The sequence below is a fragment of the Pempheris klunzingeri genome, chromosome 11 (assembly GCF_042242105.1).
Source record: "Pempheris klunzingeri isolate RE-2024b chromosome 11, fPemKlu1.hap1, whole genome shotgun sequence".
In the NCBI taxonomy this organism is placed as follows: domain Eukaryota; kingdom Metazoa; phylum Chordata; class Actinopteri; order Acropomatiformes; family Pempheridae; genus Pempheris; species Pempheris klunzingeri.
Genome location: NC_092022.1, coordinates 1,034,309 through 1,050,388, shown reverse-complemented (window position 1 = coordinate 1,050,388; position 16,080 = coordinate 1,034,309). Strand labels below are relative to the sequence as shown.

The following is a 16,080-nucleotide window of genomic DNA, read 5'->3' as shown; positions in this document are numbered from 1 at the left end:
ATACTTTCTTTGGAGAGTGTTGTGCCAGAGAATCAAAATGATAAGCTCACATACCCTTGGAAGTACATTGTTTAAATAATGTTAATAACAAAGGGTGCAGTTAGGTTCAAATGTGGCTGGGGACCTTCTTTGTTGCCTCTTTCTCTCTCTCTCTCCCCCTCTCCTTCCTCTCTCTCTGTCTCTCTCCCTGCTGATCCAGCATGTTAGTAAGATTTCGATTTACACTAGAAAAGTAGCTTGTTTGTCCTCAAGGATCTTTTAATTGCCAAACTAACTCAAGCATCAATCCAGGACTTTTCTAATTGGCCACTTTGACATTCTTTATGAAGTAGCTTATGTAATTTGTTGATGGCTGTTTGTCTGGCTTGGTTTCCAAAATGACTGCGTTATTACTCACATGTTTTACTATTAAAGTATTTTTGTCTTGTTATCAAAAGTCATGGTCTGACTCCATGTATGCTGTTGTTCTGTGTAAAGAAGAGTTGGCAGATGGGAATACATGCTTACCATTCTAGTTTTACTCTCTAGTTTTACACCCACTGCTTAAAAGTAGCTTGCATTGACTCAAACACCACAATAACTCAAGCAAACACATCTGTTGGCGTCCTCTTGGTTTTTCTCCATGTTTAGATCATCATCTCTGCTTACATGACACAATAAGGCTCTCGTGGCAGATGAGGTTTAGTCCTGCAGCAGGCTGGTAGGTGGGAAAGGAGCCCTTTCTTCAAGTCTTTGTTAAGGAAGAAACAGACAATAGGGTTGACCCCAGCTTGGGCAAAACTCATCCACACAGTGGTGGAGAGGTACCGGTGTGGTATTGTGCAAGCCTTGACAAACACCCTCCAATAGCAAGCAACTATATAGGGGGACCAGAGCACCAGGAACAGCAGGGTGATTACGTAGAACATCCTGCCAAGCTGCTTCTCTGCTTTAAACTCCTCCATGCCCAACAGGCGTCGGTTCTGGTTGTGCAAGTTCTGCCGGATTCCCAGCAGAGTGGGCGGCATCGGGCCCCGGCCAAAGCCTGCAATCCAGTTGGCTGCCGCTTGGCCAGTTGCTCCCGGCCCGTGGAAGGTCCAGTTCTGACTGATGGCTGGAACCATCTGAACCGGCTTCATCTTGCGGTGCTTGTACTCAAATAGGAGTAACTTCATGTAGACAACATGTGTGGCTAGAATTAGCACAGCCAGCATTAGCATGAAGCCTAGTGTATCATTAGCCTTGAAGTAGCGATGCTCAAAGATGCACTGGTCCTCCTCACGGATGAATTTGTAGGTGCCCACATCAAAAACAGGTGGGAAAGCCATTGCCACAGACAGCGTCCACACCATGCACACCACTGCCACGCATGTCCAGAATGTCATGCGCTTTGAGTAAAAGCGGTGGTGTGCTATGGCCATGTAGCGTGTTACGCTGATGCAGAACAGCATGAAGGCGGCATGGAAACAGAAGAGCACTGCCATGAAGGCCACTACCTTGCAGCTAAGGACGCTGTAGGTCCAGGCCGAGCCATTCTTAATAGACACGAGCACAAAGGGGAAGCAGATGGCTGAGCGAATGGTGTCTGCTAGGCACAGATCCAGCAGGAAGTAGTAAGGTGCCTTGTGCAGGGCACGGTCCCGCAGTACAAGCAGAGACACCACCAGGTTGCCCACCAGGCTGATGCAGATGATCAGCCCCAGTAGGACCAGTTTGATATAGGTAGAGACAGCTGAGGAAGGACTCTCTGCTACCATGCCTCCTGTGGTCGCCACCACTGCCGCCATGGGCCCAGCAGGCCCTTCGCTGCTCTCATTTCCATTCGCCATTCTGTATGCTCCTCCACCCATACCACCTTTTCTTCAGACAGCAAAACCACCACTCCTGCCCCCCCTCCTCCGTCTGCTAGTCGTTCCTTCGTCCTCGTGGTTGCTTCCTTTCTGCAGTTCACAAGGAACAGGAACACCTCAATCCACATCGCCCCATTTCGATCAGGGTCCCTTTGCTGGTGTATTATGTTGTCTCACCTCCTAAACAAAGAATGCAAAGAATTAGGAGTTTGGATGGTTCTCTGTTAGATGTCTCTGTCATTTCAGTCATCAAGGTAACACATCAGATCAAACATTACAAACAACACTAGATTTGTATTGTGAAATGTAAGATGTCTTGCTGTTGACTTCTTTAGCTTTGATGATCAAACCTTTAATGAATGACAGTGTTTATGAGACCACTGTTTTGGTGCCAAGGAGTGCTTTCACTTAACTTGCTTGTTGACCTACAAACAATAAAACCTGCCTTTGACAACCTGAAAAGTTGGTCTCAGACTCCAACCATCTGCTGGTCAGGAACTTTCATAGAGTGATCTTCTAAGTATTACCTGCGCAAATAGTGTACAGTATTTATGCAATCAATCGGTAACCATAACAGTCCTGATAAATCAGAAAACAGAGGTTTGTTGAGTGTTTTAGTTCCTCATTAAAAAACACGTAAAAGGTTGTTACTCACAACCTCACAGTGTCCACCACCTTTGATATTGCACATTTTTATCCCATTTTTGTGGGTTGGTTATTACTCATGACAGCTGAGATCCAGTTGCAGTCTCTACTATTACAAGTGATACTTGTAGTTTACAAATCAATAAACATCTACGTTTTTTAATGAAAGAAATACACAAGTAAAATAACAGGATGTTGACTGATATTTGTCTTGTGAAGGTTTTAAGGTTGCAACTAACAAAGACATCTCGACTGCAAACCTTCAGTTAACTGGGACTGTCGCTCTCTATCAGTGAATGAAACAGCGGAAGCGATATGCTACAGTGATCCAACCATCTTGAGCCGTGGTGGTGTCTTCAATGGGGTCATACTGGACACTAAACTGTAAGTAAATCCCTACAGAGAAGGTACCTACAATACCACTCAAATGTTTGGACACACCTTCTCATTCAATGGTTTTTCTGTATTTAAGATTGAAGACATCAACCATTAAAGGAACACGTATGAAATTGTGTAGTAAAAAAGCGTTAAAGAAACCAGAATATATTTTATATTTCAGATTCTTCAAAGTAGACACCTTTTGCTCTGACGACAGCTTTGCCCACTCTTGGCATTCTTTCTATCAGCTTCATGAGGAATGGAATGATTTTGAAGGACTTCCCAGAGGTGCTGAGCACTTGTTGGCTGCTTTTCCTTCACTCAGTGGTCCAACTCATTCCAAACCATCTCAGTTGGGTCTAGGTCAGGTGATTGTGGAGGCCAGGTCATGTGACACAGCACTCCATCACTCTCCTTCCTGGTCAAATAGTCCTTATACAGCCTGGAGGAGTGTTTGGGCTCATTGTCCTGTAGAGAAACTAATGATGGTCCCACTACGCTCAGACCAGATGGAGATGGCATGTCACTGCAGAATGCTGTGACATTTGTGTGGCTCATTTTTGTTGTTGTTTTTTTTAAATTCTTGAAAAATGGATCGACTGACCTTCATGTCTTAAAGTAATGATGGACTGTTATTTAGTTGAGTGGTTCTTGGATTAGAACAGGAGCTGAATAGGGCTATTCACTGTATAGAACTGTGTACCAACCCAACCTCTGCACAACACAACTGATGGTCTCAGACACACGAAATTCCACAAATTAACTCTTGACAAAGCGCACATGTTCATTGAAAACCATTCCAGGTGACGCCTCATGAAGCTGATTGAGAGAATGCCAAGAGCATGCAAAGCTCCAAGTTCCACAAGATATTATTTACCTTATATATGCTTCCTCTACATAATATTGCTAAAATCAGGCCCATCCTGTCTATGAATGATGCAGAAAATCTAGTCCATGCATTTGTCACTTCTAGGTTGGACTATTGTAACTCCTTATTATCAGGCTGCCCCAATAAGACTCTCCAGCTGGTCCAGAACGCTGCTGCTCCTGTTCTGACGAGAACTAAGAGAAGAGACCATCTTTCTCCTGTACTGGCTTCTCTTCAATGGCTTCCAGTAAAATCTAGAATAGAGTTTAAAATCCTTCTCCTCACCTACAAGGTTCTTAAGGGTCAGGCTCTATCATATCTTAAAAAACTCATAGTACCGTACTACCCCACTAGAGCACTGTGCTCCCAGAATGCAGGTCTACTGGTGGTTCCTATAGTCCTCTAAAGTAGTGATGGAGCCAGAGCTTTCAGCTATCAGGCTCCTCTCCTGTGGATCCTGGTCCTGGTTCTCCTGCTGTGGTTCTCTAGCTTCATCAATCACTGCTGCGGATCGTCAGCCACCGACACTTTACTGATATTAGTCGTGTTAGTAATTAGTTATTATTCATATATTAACTATTATCATGTTAATCACTGTTACCATATTGTTCATCATTAGTCATATTCCTATTGTCAGTAATATAGTTGTTGTTATTTTGGTTGGTTCTGTTTGAGGTTTCTTCCTGTTAAAGGGGAGTTCTTCCTCCACTGTTTCCTAATATAACATCTGATGCTGCTCATGTGGGGATTCTTGAATCCTTAATGATGAATTCCTGAATCGTTGGGTCTCTCTCTTATTAAAGAGTTTGGTCTAGACCTGCTCTTTATGGAAAGAGTCTTGAGATAACGCTGTTATGAATTGGCGCTATATAAATAAAGATTGATTGATTGATTGATTGACTGAAAGCTGTCATCAAAGCAAAGAATCTGAAATATAAAAAATAGTCTGGTTTGTTTAACACTTTTTTGTTCACTACATAACTCCATATGTGTTCCTTCATAGTTTGGATGTCTTCAGTATGAATCTACAAAGTAGAAAATAAGAAGAAAGAAGAAACACTGAATGAGAAGGTAACCCCATGAGTTAAGTATAAACCTAGCTTTACTTCTCATCATTAAAGACGTTTTTCTTCTCGGCTAGGTAGCTATTTAGCTTTTGAACTGCCAGACTGATCACCCGGTTGTGCTCGTACTGTTTTTGCCCAGAATGCTTTGCCAAGGTGTTTTTGAAGCAGACCTGCCCGTGGAGACACGTCAGCCTCTGATCCTCCCCTAACCAACCAGAAGCACTGTGGCATGTTTCAGAAGTGTCCCAGAAGCAGCTTTATGCTCCGCTCTGCTAAAAATGTGCTATTTTTGACAGAAGCCTGCGTCAAGCAGCACATAACAGATGAGTCAGGCAGGTCAAGTCAGACATGGAAATGACATAGACAATCTGGCAAATTTCCAAAATAAAATACCTCATGCGGACCACTGATCATATATCCCATCACTATATCAATATTATTTCATAACTGGTGGCACCAGGCCCAACTCCTGAAGCACAGCCTCACTGTGTGAATGTGTGTGAAAGAATAGTCTCCTCCAACTTAGACTCCTCCTGAATGAATGATGTGTGAATGAGGATGTGATGTAAAACCACTTTGACTAGAAAGGTGCTGTACAAATACAGATCATGTACCATTGACGTTCATCGGTCAGAGGGTTCTATGACACTGTGGACGACTAGATGTCCATCTTGGAAGTGGGAAAACACTTTAACTTTAGCCTGATGTCTTTAACCTTACGCTACAGCAACAACAGGGTGGGAAAGAGGACACACAATTAAAACAGACAAAATAAGAATTAAGAAACACGTCCTGCTTGCTCATGTTAGAAGCATGTGAATCAAAGCAAAATGACCAAATCAACTAAATCTCAGCAGTTCAACTAATCAGCCAAGCCAAATGCTCTGCGTCTGAATCCCTCCTAGTTGGGATGGATGGAAGCCGAACATGACACAGCCCACAGTTGGGATAGGCCGGTTGGGATTTTTCGAGTATTCGAATAGTCTTTAAATTATCTAAATAATCGAATAATCTTCAAATATGTTCACAGTGGATGTCAAATAGTATTTTTGCTTGAAATGCACATCCCTAAGCTGGAGCTGATTGCTAGTTAACGCTTGAGATTCTAACAGAAGCACCGCAGTGCATTTCAGAAGTGTCGCTGAAGTGGCTCTCCGATCTCAATGTGTCAAGCAGCACAGAGCAGATGAGCCGGGCAGGAAATCAGACAAAGAAACAGCACCGAGAAGCCAGTCATTTTAGAAATAAAACACAGTGTGTAGACTCTACCAGCAGCACCAGGCCAGACATCAGCCAGTCAGAGGGTTATTTTAACACCGTGGATGATGAGAAGTTCATTCTTTCACTTTAGCCTACTGTCTGTACGCTACAGCTCGCCAAAACACAAAGTACTTCCAATAGACAGAATTAAAACGGACAAAACAAAGAAACGCAGCCTGTTTTCTCATGTTAGAAGCATCAAACTCAAGGGAAAATGACCAAATCATCCAAATCTGAGCAAGTCAAGTAATCAGACATGCTAAACGCTCCCGGCTGGTTATGAAGCTGTGGGGAGGACGGAACAACACTGGACCACAGCAGGAACACAGTGAAATTTTGGCATAAGACAGTTGCTTGTGTGGCTGTAGACTCCTGTCATTTGGGTGAACAACCCTTTAACATGATAGCAGAGGCTAAACCTTTTCTACCAACAAATAAATAAATATGGAAGCAAACCAGGGCGAATGTTGGTGCTACATTTCTGGGATAGAAACATCTGAACGTGTGACAGCAAAGGAATGAATGAGCAATTTAATGAATCATGAGGTTGACATGGGTGAGTGCAGGCCAGTGTCATATCAGCCGGTGTTGAAGACGAGGGAGGGGCTCGAGGACGTTTCATTTGAGAAATGTGAATCACTTGGTGCTCCTTTAAAGGACGAGTGTAAGCACTGAATGATGAATGGAGAACAGAGCATGATGACAATCAAGATGTTAAGGAAATCGATGTGTGATTTCTTAAAGCAATAACACTGTCATCATCTGTACTATCAGGTAATGTGTGGAGCTGCAGCCCTCATAGCCCCACAGGCTGGGAGCTGTGGGGAACTGTGAGGGAGGCTGTGTGTCTTGAAGGAGGGGCTTTGTGAAGCTGGAAGTTGGTTGGCGGCGGAGGGCAGAGTCACTGTCAGGAACTGGGTAGCAACAGAAGCCCAATACCTCTGGCTTGATGTCGGTGGGAGGAGGCGACAAGGCTCACTGGATGAGATGTAGAGTTAGTGTGTGACAGCGGGGCCCAGCATCAGGCCTCCTCACATGGAGTCTACAGGTCTGAGGAGGGCCGGAGAGCCACCAGCTGCTGCAGTCCGGCATTAAGGAGCCTCGGATGGCTTCAAATCACACATCACAGAGCCCGTGTTCCTTCAGGAGATGGCGCTATGTTCTCTAAGTAGCACACTACACCAAATAATATGAAATCACTTAGCTGTCCGGTGCTGAGCGAAGCCCTACAGCTGGATTCTTTTTTTTAAACCAGCAGCACAGCACGGCGTCACACTGACCGCCGTCTGCAGACCACTGGGATGCATGCATCAAATGACCACATTTGCTCTGCATAGTGCGACTTCTCATTAAAGGATGTGCCTGTGGAGGCTGAGGCAGACAAAAGACAGCCGTCCCTGTGAGCTGCCATAGTCTGGGCCTAGCAGAGGCTCACAGACAGTGCTGGTCACACTCACAGACATGGCATGCAGGAATGCAGAGGCAGGCAGCATGACATTCTGCAGACCGGGGACCTGTAGGCAATACAAAATGGTAGTCATGTCGCGCTGCTTACCTGCTGTGGGCTGCTTGTCCTCCACTATGGCAGGCAGGCAGGCAGGCAGGCAGGCAGACAGACAGACAGGCAGGCAGGCAGGCAGGCCGTCTGTTGCGATCTACATGCAAGACGGGCTACAGGGATCCACCTGGCCGAGCCACCGAGACTGAAATAGCTGAAAACAGCTGGTAAATAAAAAAAGACAGCAGCATCTGACGGAAGATCGACAACTGTGTCACCAGATCTGTGCAGATCGCGTTAAGCGGAGCCTGTTGCGGACTCCCCCTCAAAAACAACAGATTTACCGAAGCCAAAGCTGCGTTTCCTCTTTTTTCTTGTGCATGTCATGTCTCCCGGTTTCCCCTCAGAAGCTCATGCCAGTAAATCCCCGGTCTTCCCCCAGCTTCATCACCATCCACCCCGCATCTGTGGAGGCTCTGCTGTCTCCTCGGATCCCCTCTGTGGGTTATGAAGCGCGGGCGGTAGTCTCCTTTAGTGGCATTAGTAACCTAATCTGATGTGAGAGCTGACAGACACCAGCAGACGCCCTGTGGAGCATCTCCTGCTCGCGGTTTTCGGAAGCCCTGTCGTCCTTTCGCATCGTTCCACTCACATTCGCGTGTTTCTCGTCGGAGTCCTCGAGCATGTCGACGCGATCCGAGGGCTGCTGGTCAGAAGAGAGTCCGCTGGCCGGCTAACGGACCGAGGCTCCAACACCTCGAGCGGGCAGGTCCGGGCTGCGGGAGGACTCCGAGGCCGGCCGTCATCGTGTCCCGCAGCCTGTGAGGGACACCCTGGGAGTCACACGTCCGGGGTCACATGTCCGCTCCGAGCCCGCGGCTGCCGGGAGGACGGGCGGCTCGGTTCGGGGCTGAAAGGCTTCTGGAAGGAGAGCTGGACCCAATGATGTGGACAGGCTGCTGCTGCTGCTGCTGCTGCTGTCGGCACTGATTTTAATCCCGAGTGCTCCATCCTGACAGGGGCGGCCCCAAGCTATGAGGGGGCCATGGGCAGACACTACCCCCCAGGCCCACCAATGCATCATATGTGCCATTTTCATAGTATTCAGAAATATAGATATATAATATCTAATATACATATTTTATATATAATTTAATATACATATTACACACACACACACACACACACACACACACATATAATTTAATATACATATTATACACACACACACACACACACACACACATATATATATATATATATGATCCAGGTAAAGTCATATAACAAAAACCAGGGTGTGTGCAAGTGTGAAAAGTACAAAGTTAAACCAGATGGGATAATAAGGCTTAGAAATAGGCCTATTTATGTCCCAGTAACATATTCATAATTCCTGATACAACACAGTATAACATGATATAACTTCTTCTGTGATGCAATCAGTTGATCCACCACTTCTGTCCATGTATAGTATCTCAGGAAGTGTGCTGAGCTTTGAAGCAAGTTCGACATAGTGGCTAAGCCGTGTTTGGGCCAATGACAAGTCTGCAGTCTAACAAAAATTCTTCACCTCAGCCCTGAACACATAGGCCAGAGACTGATACCGTTCTTTTTCTCTCACAGACGTAACATGTTGAACTATTGTTTTTTTTTTTTAAATGAACTGTATATGTGCCGTTTTATATCGTCTTGTACTTCTTCTTGTCTGAATGCACTTATGTCATATGTAAAACTCTTTGAATCGTCTTGTCACTTAAAGGTGTTATGCAAAAGAAAAAAATCCTTTGTCTTCGCAAAGGGACAAAATTTAGGAAGGCGAGCATCGAATAGGTTTGGAATTGCAAAAGTTTGTATTCAATGTGATGTTAAGATTTTTAAAGAAGTGATTAGTCAACAATCAACATCCATACAGTCCTGCCTTAAGCATGTGAGACTCTAGTCTAAATTATAATAAGTGTTTTGTTTCCTAGCGAGGCATCTGCAGTGGTCCTCCATGTATTTTAATAGCAGTCATGCAGGATACTCTGTATGTCTGTTTCTTCAGCCCACTGGGTTGAAGTCAGCTGAGGTCACTAGAACATGTGGCAATGGTGATGACATGAAAAGCTTCACAGTATGACCTGGATCACTGCCCTCCTCATGGCCAGTCAGTCGTGTTTTGTGTGGTGGGGCTTTATGCATCAACAGCTGTCTGCACTGCTGGAAGCTGGACGCAGTCAAAGGCTTACCACGACTCTCTTGCAATAACTTTCTTTGCTTGCTTGTTTGTTTTGAATTAACTAAGTTGAGGAATATTGTATTAATACATTTGCCTGGTAAAACCTGAAGAATCGTTTCAGTGAAACAGCAAGGATGAGACTGGATGAATGTTGTAGACAGATATTGCAGCCATTATGTATGTTTGGAGGGATTATTATGTTATTATTTGTAATTCTTGTTTTGAATACTGGGTGATATATGGGTGCAGGAGGGCATTTTAGATGAGCTTACTAGACAGGTGCACGTGATTGGACATGTGAATGAACACGTTTTTACGTTGATCCAAACCACTCACAGCATCGCTCTCTGGAGACACAGTCTTGTGCTGATGTGACTCCTGTGCATTAAATAAATGTAGAGCTTCATTGAAAATGTTGCCTGTGGTCATCCAGGCAGCACAACGTAATTGTATGTAAAATAATGATTGTAATAACGATAAAAGTAACAGTTTATAGTGCTATTCATCTGTTTCCTAGGACACAGCATTGCAAATAGAAGGAGCTCCCTGGACCCTGTAAGTTTGTATTCTGACCATCATTTTCATCATTTTGACAAAAAGCCAGTGAATCAGAGAGGTAGAGAATTCAAAGTGTTCAGTATTTACCTGTGGCAAACATCACAGAAAACTTTCATCTTGATTGTCCGTGATGTTTGTTTCTCCCTGATTTCGGATCAGCATCCTTCACAAACCTGCGTTTTTGGTTTTGAAGCCGTTATTCACTGTAGAGGTGTAGCTAAACTCGGGGTGGTGCATGCTCAGGTGTGTGGGAGCTGATGTGTGCAGGCAGATGTATATAAACCTCTGAGTCTATGATCAGCCTGAAGTCCCATTGGTGTGTCATGTTTGCTGAAAATAGAAGCAAAGAAAGGACATGATCAATCAATCAATCAATCAATCAATCAATCAATCAATCAATCAATCAATCAATCAATCATTCAGTCTTTAATATTCATATATTATATATTTAATATTCATTAATATTCATAACAGTGTTATCTCCAGACTCTTTCCATAAAGAGCAGGTCTAGACCAAACTCTTTAATTAGAGAGAGACCCAACGATTAAGGATTCAAGAATCCCCACATGAGCAGCATCAGATATTATATTAGGACACAGTGGAGGAAGAACTCCCCTTTAACGGGAAGAAACCTCGAACAGAACCAGGCTCAATGTGGGCGGCTTCTGTCAGGGTCTGTGTTGGGTGGAGGTTGGAGAGAGAGAGAGAGAGAGAGAACACAAACAGCAACCAAAATAATAACAGCAACTATAGCACAGACAATAGGAGTGTGACTAATAAATTAGCAGTATGGTAGCACTGAAAAACATGACGAGTGGCTGATGATCTGCAGCAGTGAGTCATGAAGCCAGAGAACCACATCAGGAGAACCAGGACTAGGATCCACAGGAACCAGAGAACCACAGCAGGAGAACCAGGACCAGGATCCACAGGAACCTGAGAACCACAGCAGGAGAACCAGGACCAGGATCCACAGGAACCAGAGAACCACAGCAGGAGAACCAGGACCAGGATCCACAGGAACCAGAGAGATGAGAAAAGCACAGAAAGGCTCCGGGGAAGATACCAAGTTAGTAACAGACATTAAGTGGACATGAGACATAATGATGGAGAGGAAGAGGAGGATAGAGGAGCCCAGTGCATCATGGGAGTCCCCCGGCAGTCTAAGCCTATAGCAGCATAACTAGGGGCTGGTCTAAGGCCTGATCCAGCCATGAACTATAAGCTTTATCAAAAAGGAAGGTTTTTAGTCTACTCTTAAATGTAGAGAGGGTGTCTGCCCCCCGAAACCAAACTGAAAAGGAGATTCCACAGGAGAGGAGCCTGATAGCTGAAAGCTCTGGCTCCATCACTACTTTAGAGGACTTTAGGAACAAACAGTAGGCCAGCATTCTGGGAGCGCAGTGCTCTAGTAGGGTAGTACGGTACTATAAGCTCTTTAAGATATGATGGAGCCTGACCATTAAGAGCCTTGTAGGTGAGGAGAAGGATTTTAAACTCTATTCTAGATTTTACTGGAAGCCAGTGAAGAGAAGCCAGTACAGGAGAAATATGGTCTCTTCTCTTAGCTCTCGTCAGAACACAAGCAGCAGCGTTCTGGACCAGCTGGAGAGTCTTTAACGACTTATTGGAGCAGCCTGATAATAAGGAGTTGCAATAGTCCAACCTAGAAGTGACAAATGCGTAGATTAATTTTTCTGCATCATCTATAGACAGGATGGGCCTGATTTTATCAATATTACGTAGATGGAAAAAGGCAGTCCTATGTGGGAGTTAAAGGACAAATCCTGCTCAAAGATAACTCCCAGATTCCTCACAGTGGAGCTGGAGGCCAGAGTAATGCCATGCAGAGTAGTTATGTTGTTAAAAAAATGTGTCTCTAAGGTGTTTAGGGCCAAGCAGAATAACTTCAGTTTTATCTGAGTTTAGCAGCAGAAAATTACTGCTCATCCAGGACTTTATGTCCTTAAGGCAGACTTGGAGTTTAGCCAACTGATTGGATTCATCTAGCTTTATTGATAAATATAATTGGGTGTCATCTGCATAACAGAGGAGATTGATGGAGCATTTCCTGATAGTATTACTCAGAGGAAGTATGTATAATGTAAATAGTATTGGTCCAAGCACTGAACCTTGTGGAACTCCATGTCTAACTTTAGTGTGGACAGAAGACTCATTGTTAACGTGTACAAACTGAAATCATAGGACTTAAATAGGACTTAAACCAGCTTAATGTGGTTCCTTTAATGCCAATGAACTGTTCCAGTCTCTGCAGTAAGATGTGATGGTCGATGGTATCAAATGCAGCACTCAGATCAAGACCAGTACAGAGAGAAGTCCTCTGTCTGATGCCATAAGGAGGTCGTTTGTAACCTTCACCAGTGCTGTCTCTGTGCTATGGTTCACTCTAAAACCTGACTGAAAATCCTCAAATAGACTATTAGAATTTAGAAAATTACACAGCTAATTGGCTACAACTTTCTCCAGGATCTTGGAGAGAAAGGGAAAGTTGGATAAAGGTCTATAGTTGGCTAACACACCTGAATCAACAGTAGGCTTTTTCAGGAGAGGTTTGATTACTGCTACTTTGAAGGACTGTGGTACGTAGCCTGTTAGTAAAGACTGATTGATCATATTCAATCATATTCATCTGATGTGTATCATTTACTTAAATTTGTAGCTGTTGTAATATTTGAAAAATATCTGATAAAGTCCTGAAAAAACAGGTTACCTAATACGGTTAATGATAATGGCAAAACTTTCTGAAGGAAATCGAGATTTGAAAGGACTGAGGCTTCCGTTATGTCTCGGTGCCATTATACGTTAGGTGAGATGACCTTTGACAAGACAAAAAATAACCTCAGAATGAGCTGTCTAACACCTGGTAGAATGTCATTCAGCATGTTACTGGGCTTCCCCCCGCTTGGTGTACAGTTTGAGGTTTATTATACTGAAAATGACTGAATTTTTCAAAGAACAATCATGCTGACACCAGGAAATAATATTTCTGAGAAATTCATAACAATAATAACATGTTCATTATTGAAAAGTCTAAAGTCTAAAACAAATACTTTACAGAAAAAATAAAAACTGGAATTCAAGTCCCAAGCTCCAAAAATAGAGGTTCTCATTGTAAAGGTTTATCTCTACAGGTCTTTGGGTATTCTGTCACTGCACAGTAGAAATGCACAGCACGTGGACAGTAACACACTGTGAACCTAAAAGCTGAGGTAGAAATAACTAAACACAGCTACTTAGCAGGTTAGTTCTTTCACCAAGTTAACTGCTGAGATGTAGGAACACTTTACAGAAGCACAAGCAGTCAGATGACCAGACAGTTTCTATGGTTTACTTTAATTTGCGTCTTGTTTACAACCATCAGTTAGTATGGTTTTGCTGCCCTCAAGAGAAAAACACGCTTCTTCTGATATAAGCTGTTGAACCCATTTTTACTTTACTTGTGCCACCTGTTCCACATGGAATTTAAAGTCTGTTATCTAACCAAATAATCCAACCAAAATAACCAAAGAATAGATCTGTAATGAGCAAAGTCCTTCTGTGTTCACACATTTTGTTCAGTACAATAAATCCCTAAAACTTTTTACCATATTCAATGCAAAGAAAACGCTGACAAAAAGCCTGTGTTCTTTCAAATTTTGCATTCAGGACTTTCACTATAAAATGTCATCGGCAAGGAATTTGACCTCTAATGAAATACTCCCACTGGGTCGAATCAGCTGAATAAGCTCTCACATCCTCTGTGAGGGAGCGAGTGAATCATTGGCATATCAACATGATTCTCGCTCTGAATCACGCACATTGACACAGCGTCATCATTTACAGTACACTTGCAAGCGTACCAGAACCTTGTCAGCAAAACCTAAACAGAATTGTCACTTCATCATCATGTGCTCAGGCATAATGTGGGATAAGAAAGTATAGTCATCAAAGCTTTTCTCACACTGTTAATATCCCACGAGAACACTGTTCACACAGTCAGTGACATACGGCGCTGGGCATACTGTACACGGTAGCTTATGTACTTCAGAGCTGGATAGTCTGCTACACACACAGAGATGATGCACTGTTTCCAGCACACATCCGCATCACTTATGTTTGACAAATTATCAAACCTTACGCCAAAAAAAAGAGAGTTCAAATTAAATCAACGAATGAGCTTCCATCTGTATGGTTGAAACACGTACTTACTACCGAGTCTTCAGCATTGTCAGGAACTAAGAAAAATGACCTCATATTCAGCTTGAAATGAATAGAAGGCAGAAAAACCCATAAAGAAAAAAATGTGTGTTTTGAAAATCACCAGCTGTAAAAGTACATTTTCTATACTTAACTTGCGTGAACATGGAATAAGACAGGAACGGACCTTTTTACAGAAAACATTTGCCACAGGTATAAATAATCACATAAATGCCTAAATTCCATATGGCTGGGTCAGTTTCAGGGTTCTGGTATTGTTCATGCCATCACACTGTCATGGCTTAATGGGACACTTACTTAGTAGAACAGAACCATTGTTAGAAAACTGTTGGACACACAGGAATAATGCCAATGTGAGAGGATGACAACGAAGGCAGCATGGACCGTACTCTCACATGTATTTACACAAAACATTTACATCACAGGAGAGTGACCGTGTTGCCTAAAAAGGCTTTTCATAGCAAATGAATGTGTAAGGTTGTGCTAACGTAAGTAGATCCACAGTAAGTAATGACTTCACTTCAGACAGTCACTTCAACACAAGGGCTGTGAGTGCTCCATGTGCACTGCCTTCTTTGTTCTTGTGATCATTTATTTTTTACTTTCTCTACTTATCTGCACTCATTTCTTGATTTTATAAGATTTTATCTTATATGAAATGTTTAGTGTAAATGTTCTGAATGCCAATGAAAAATCAAAATGGTAAAAATGTTTGAATCTGAGATTGGTCACATTGTTTTGGTGTATACTTTACTAGTGCCCACTACATCTACTTCTAATTAGCAAGAGCCATTTAGCTTGGAATGAAATGTAACACCACAGGATTACATGCATGGCAGCTAATGTAAATTTGGTTCAGTTTAACTGTGTGGTTAATTGTTTCTAAATCTAACCATGCTCTTTTTGATCACAGAAGAGAACTGGTGACTAGTACAGTGTTTCAGAGAAAACACACCTCTTTAAAGGACCACACCAGCTACACCAACACATACAGAATCTGTCCGTGACTGCTGAAAATGTTCCAAAGCTTCCGCAGGTGATTTGGGTTCTGAACATTATTTTGTCAAACTGAGGACTATTGTTGCATCTCTGCAGGTTGATTTAAATAAAAAAGCGAATGTTAGTAAAAAAGATGAACATGAGTTAAAATAGTTCATTCAGATGAAGAGAAACACCTCTTTCTTATTTGAAAAGCAGCACAGAGAGAGAAATGAAATACATTTTTGTTATGTTCATGTCTAATAGATTTTATGATAGATCTGGAATGTAAGGAGACATAGAAAAATGTGTTAGAACTTGTGTATTCCTGATGGAGATTCACTGAACTAATAGATTAATAAATGTGAATAATCAGCCCGATTACTGAAAGCTCGGCTTTGCTGCTGATGAAACATAATTTGGACCAAAGCACTTTAAATGTGTGCTCAGGTGGAAAAGAGTTGATATTTTCCCAAGGCCGCATGAACTTTTGTACAAAGATGACTTGTTTGTTATTTCTGCTTGGGAATAAAACAGCTTACTTTCCAACGAGCAGCTGTTTTTT

General features: G+C 42.9%; 1 protein-coding gene across 1 annotated transcript; it reads right to left on the bottom strand.

Annotated features, from left to right (window-relative positions):
- Window positions 1-644: 644 nt before the first annotated feature.
- Window positions 645-1,809, bottom strand: gpr173 (G protein-coupled receptor 173). Its single transcript, XM_070840128.1, has one exon. It carries the CDS (start codon window positions 1,806-1,808, stop codon window positions 645-647), a length of 1,164 nt encoding a protein of 387 aa, XP_070696229.1. The 5' UTR covers window position 1,809.
- Between the last annotated feature and the right edge of the window lie 14,271 nt (window positions 1,810-16,080).

Coding starts and splice junctions, on each gene's coding strand:
- gpr173 (XM_070840128.1), bottom strand. CDS start 1,808: ATGGCGAATGGAAATGAGAGCAGCGAAGGGCCTGCTGGGCCCATGGCG.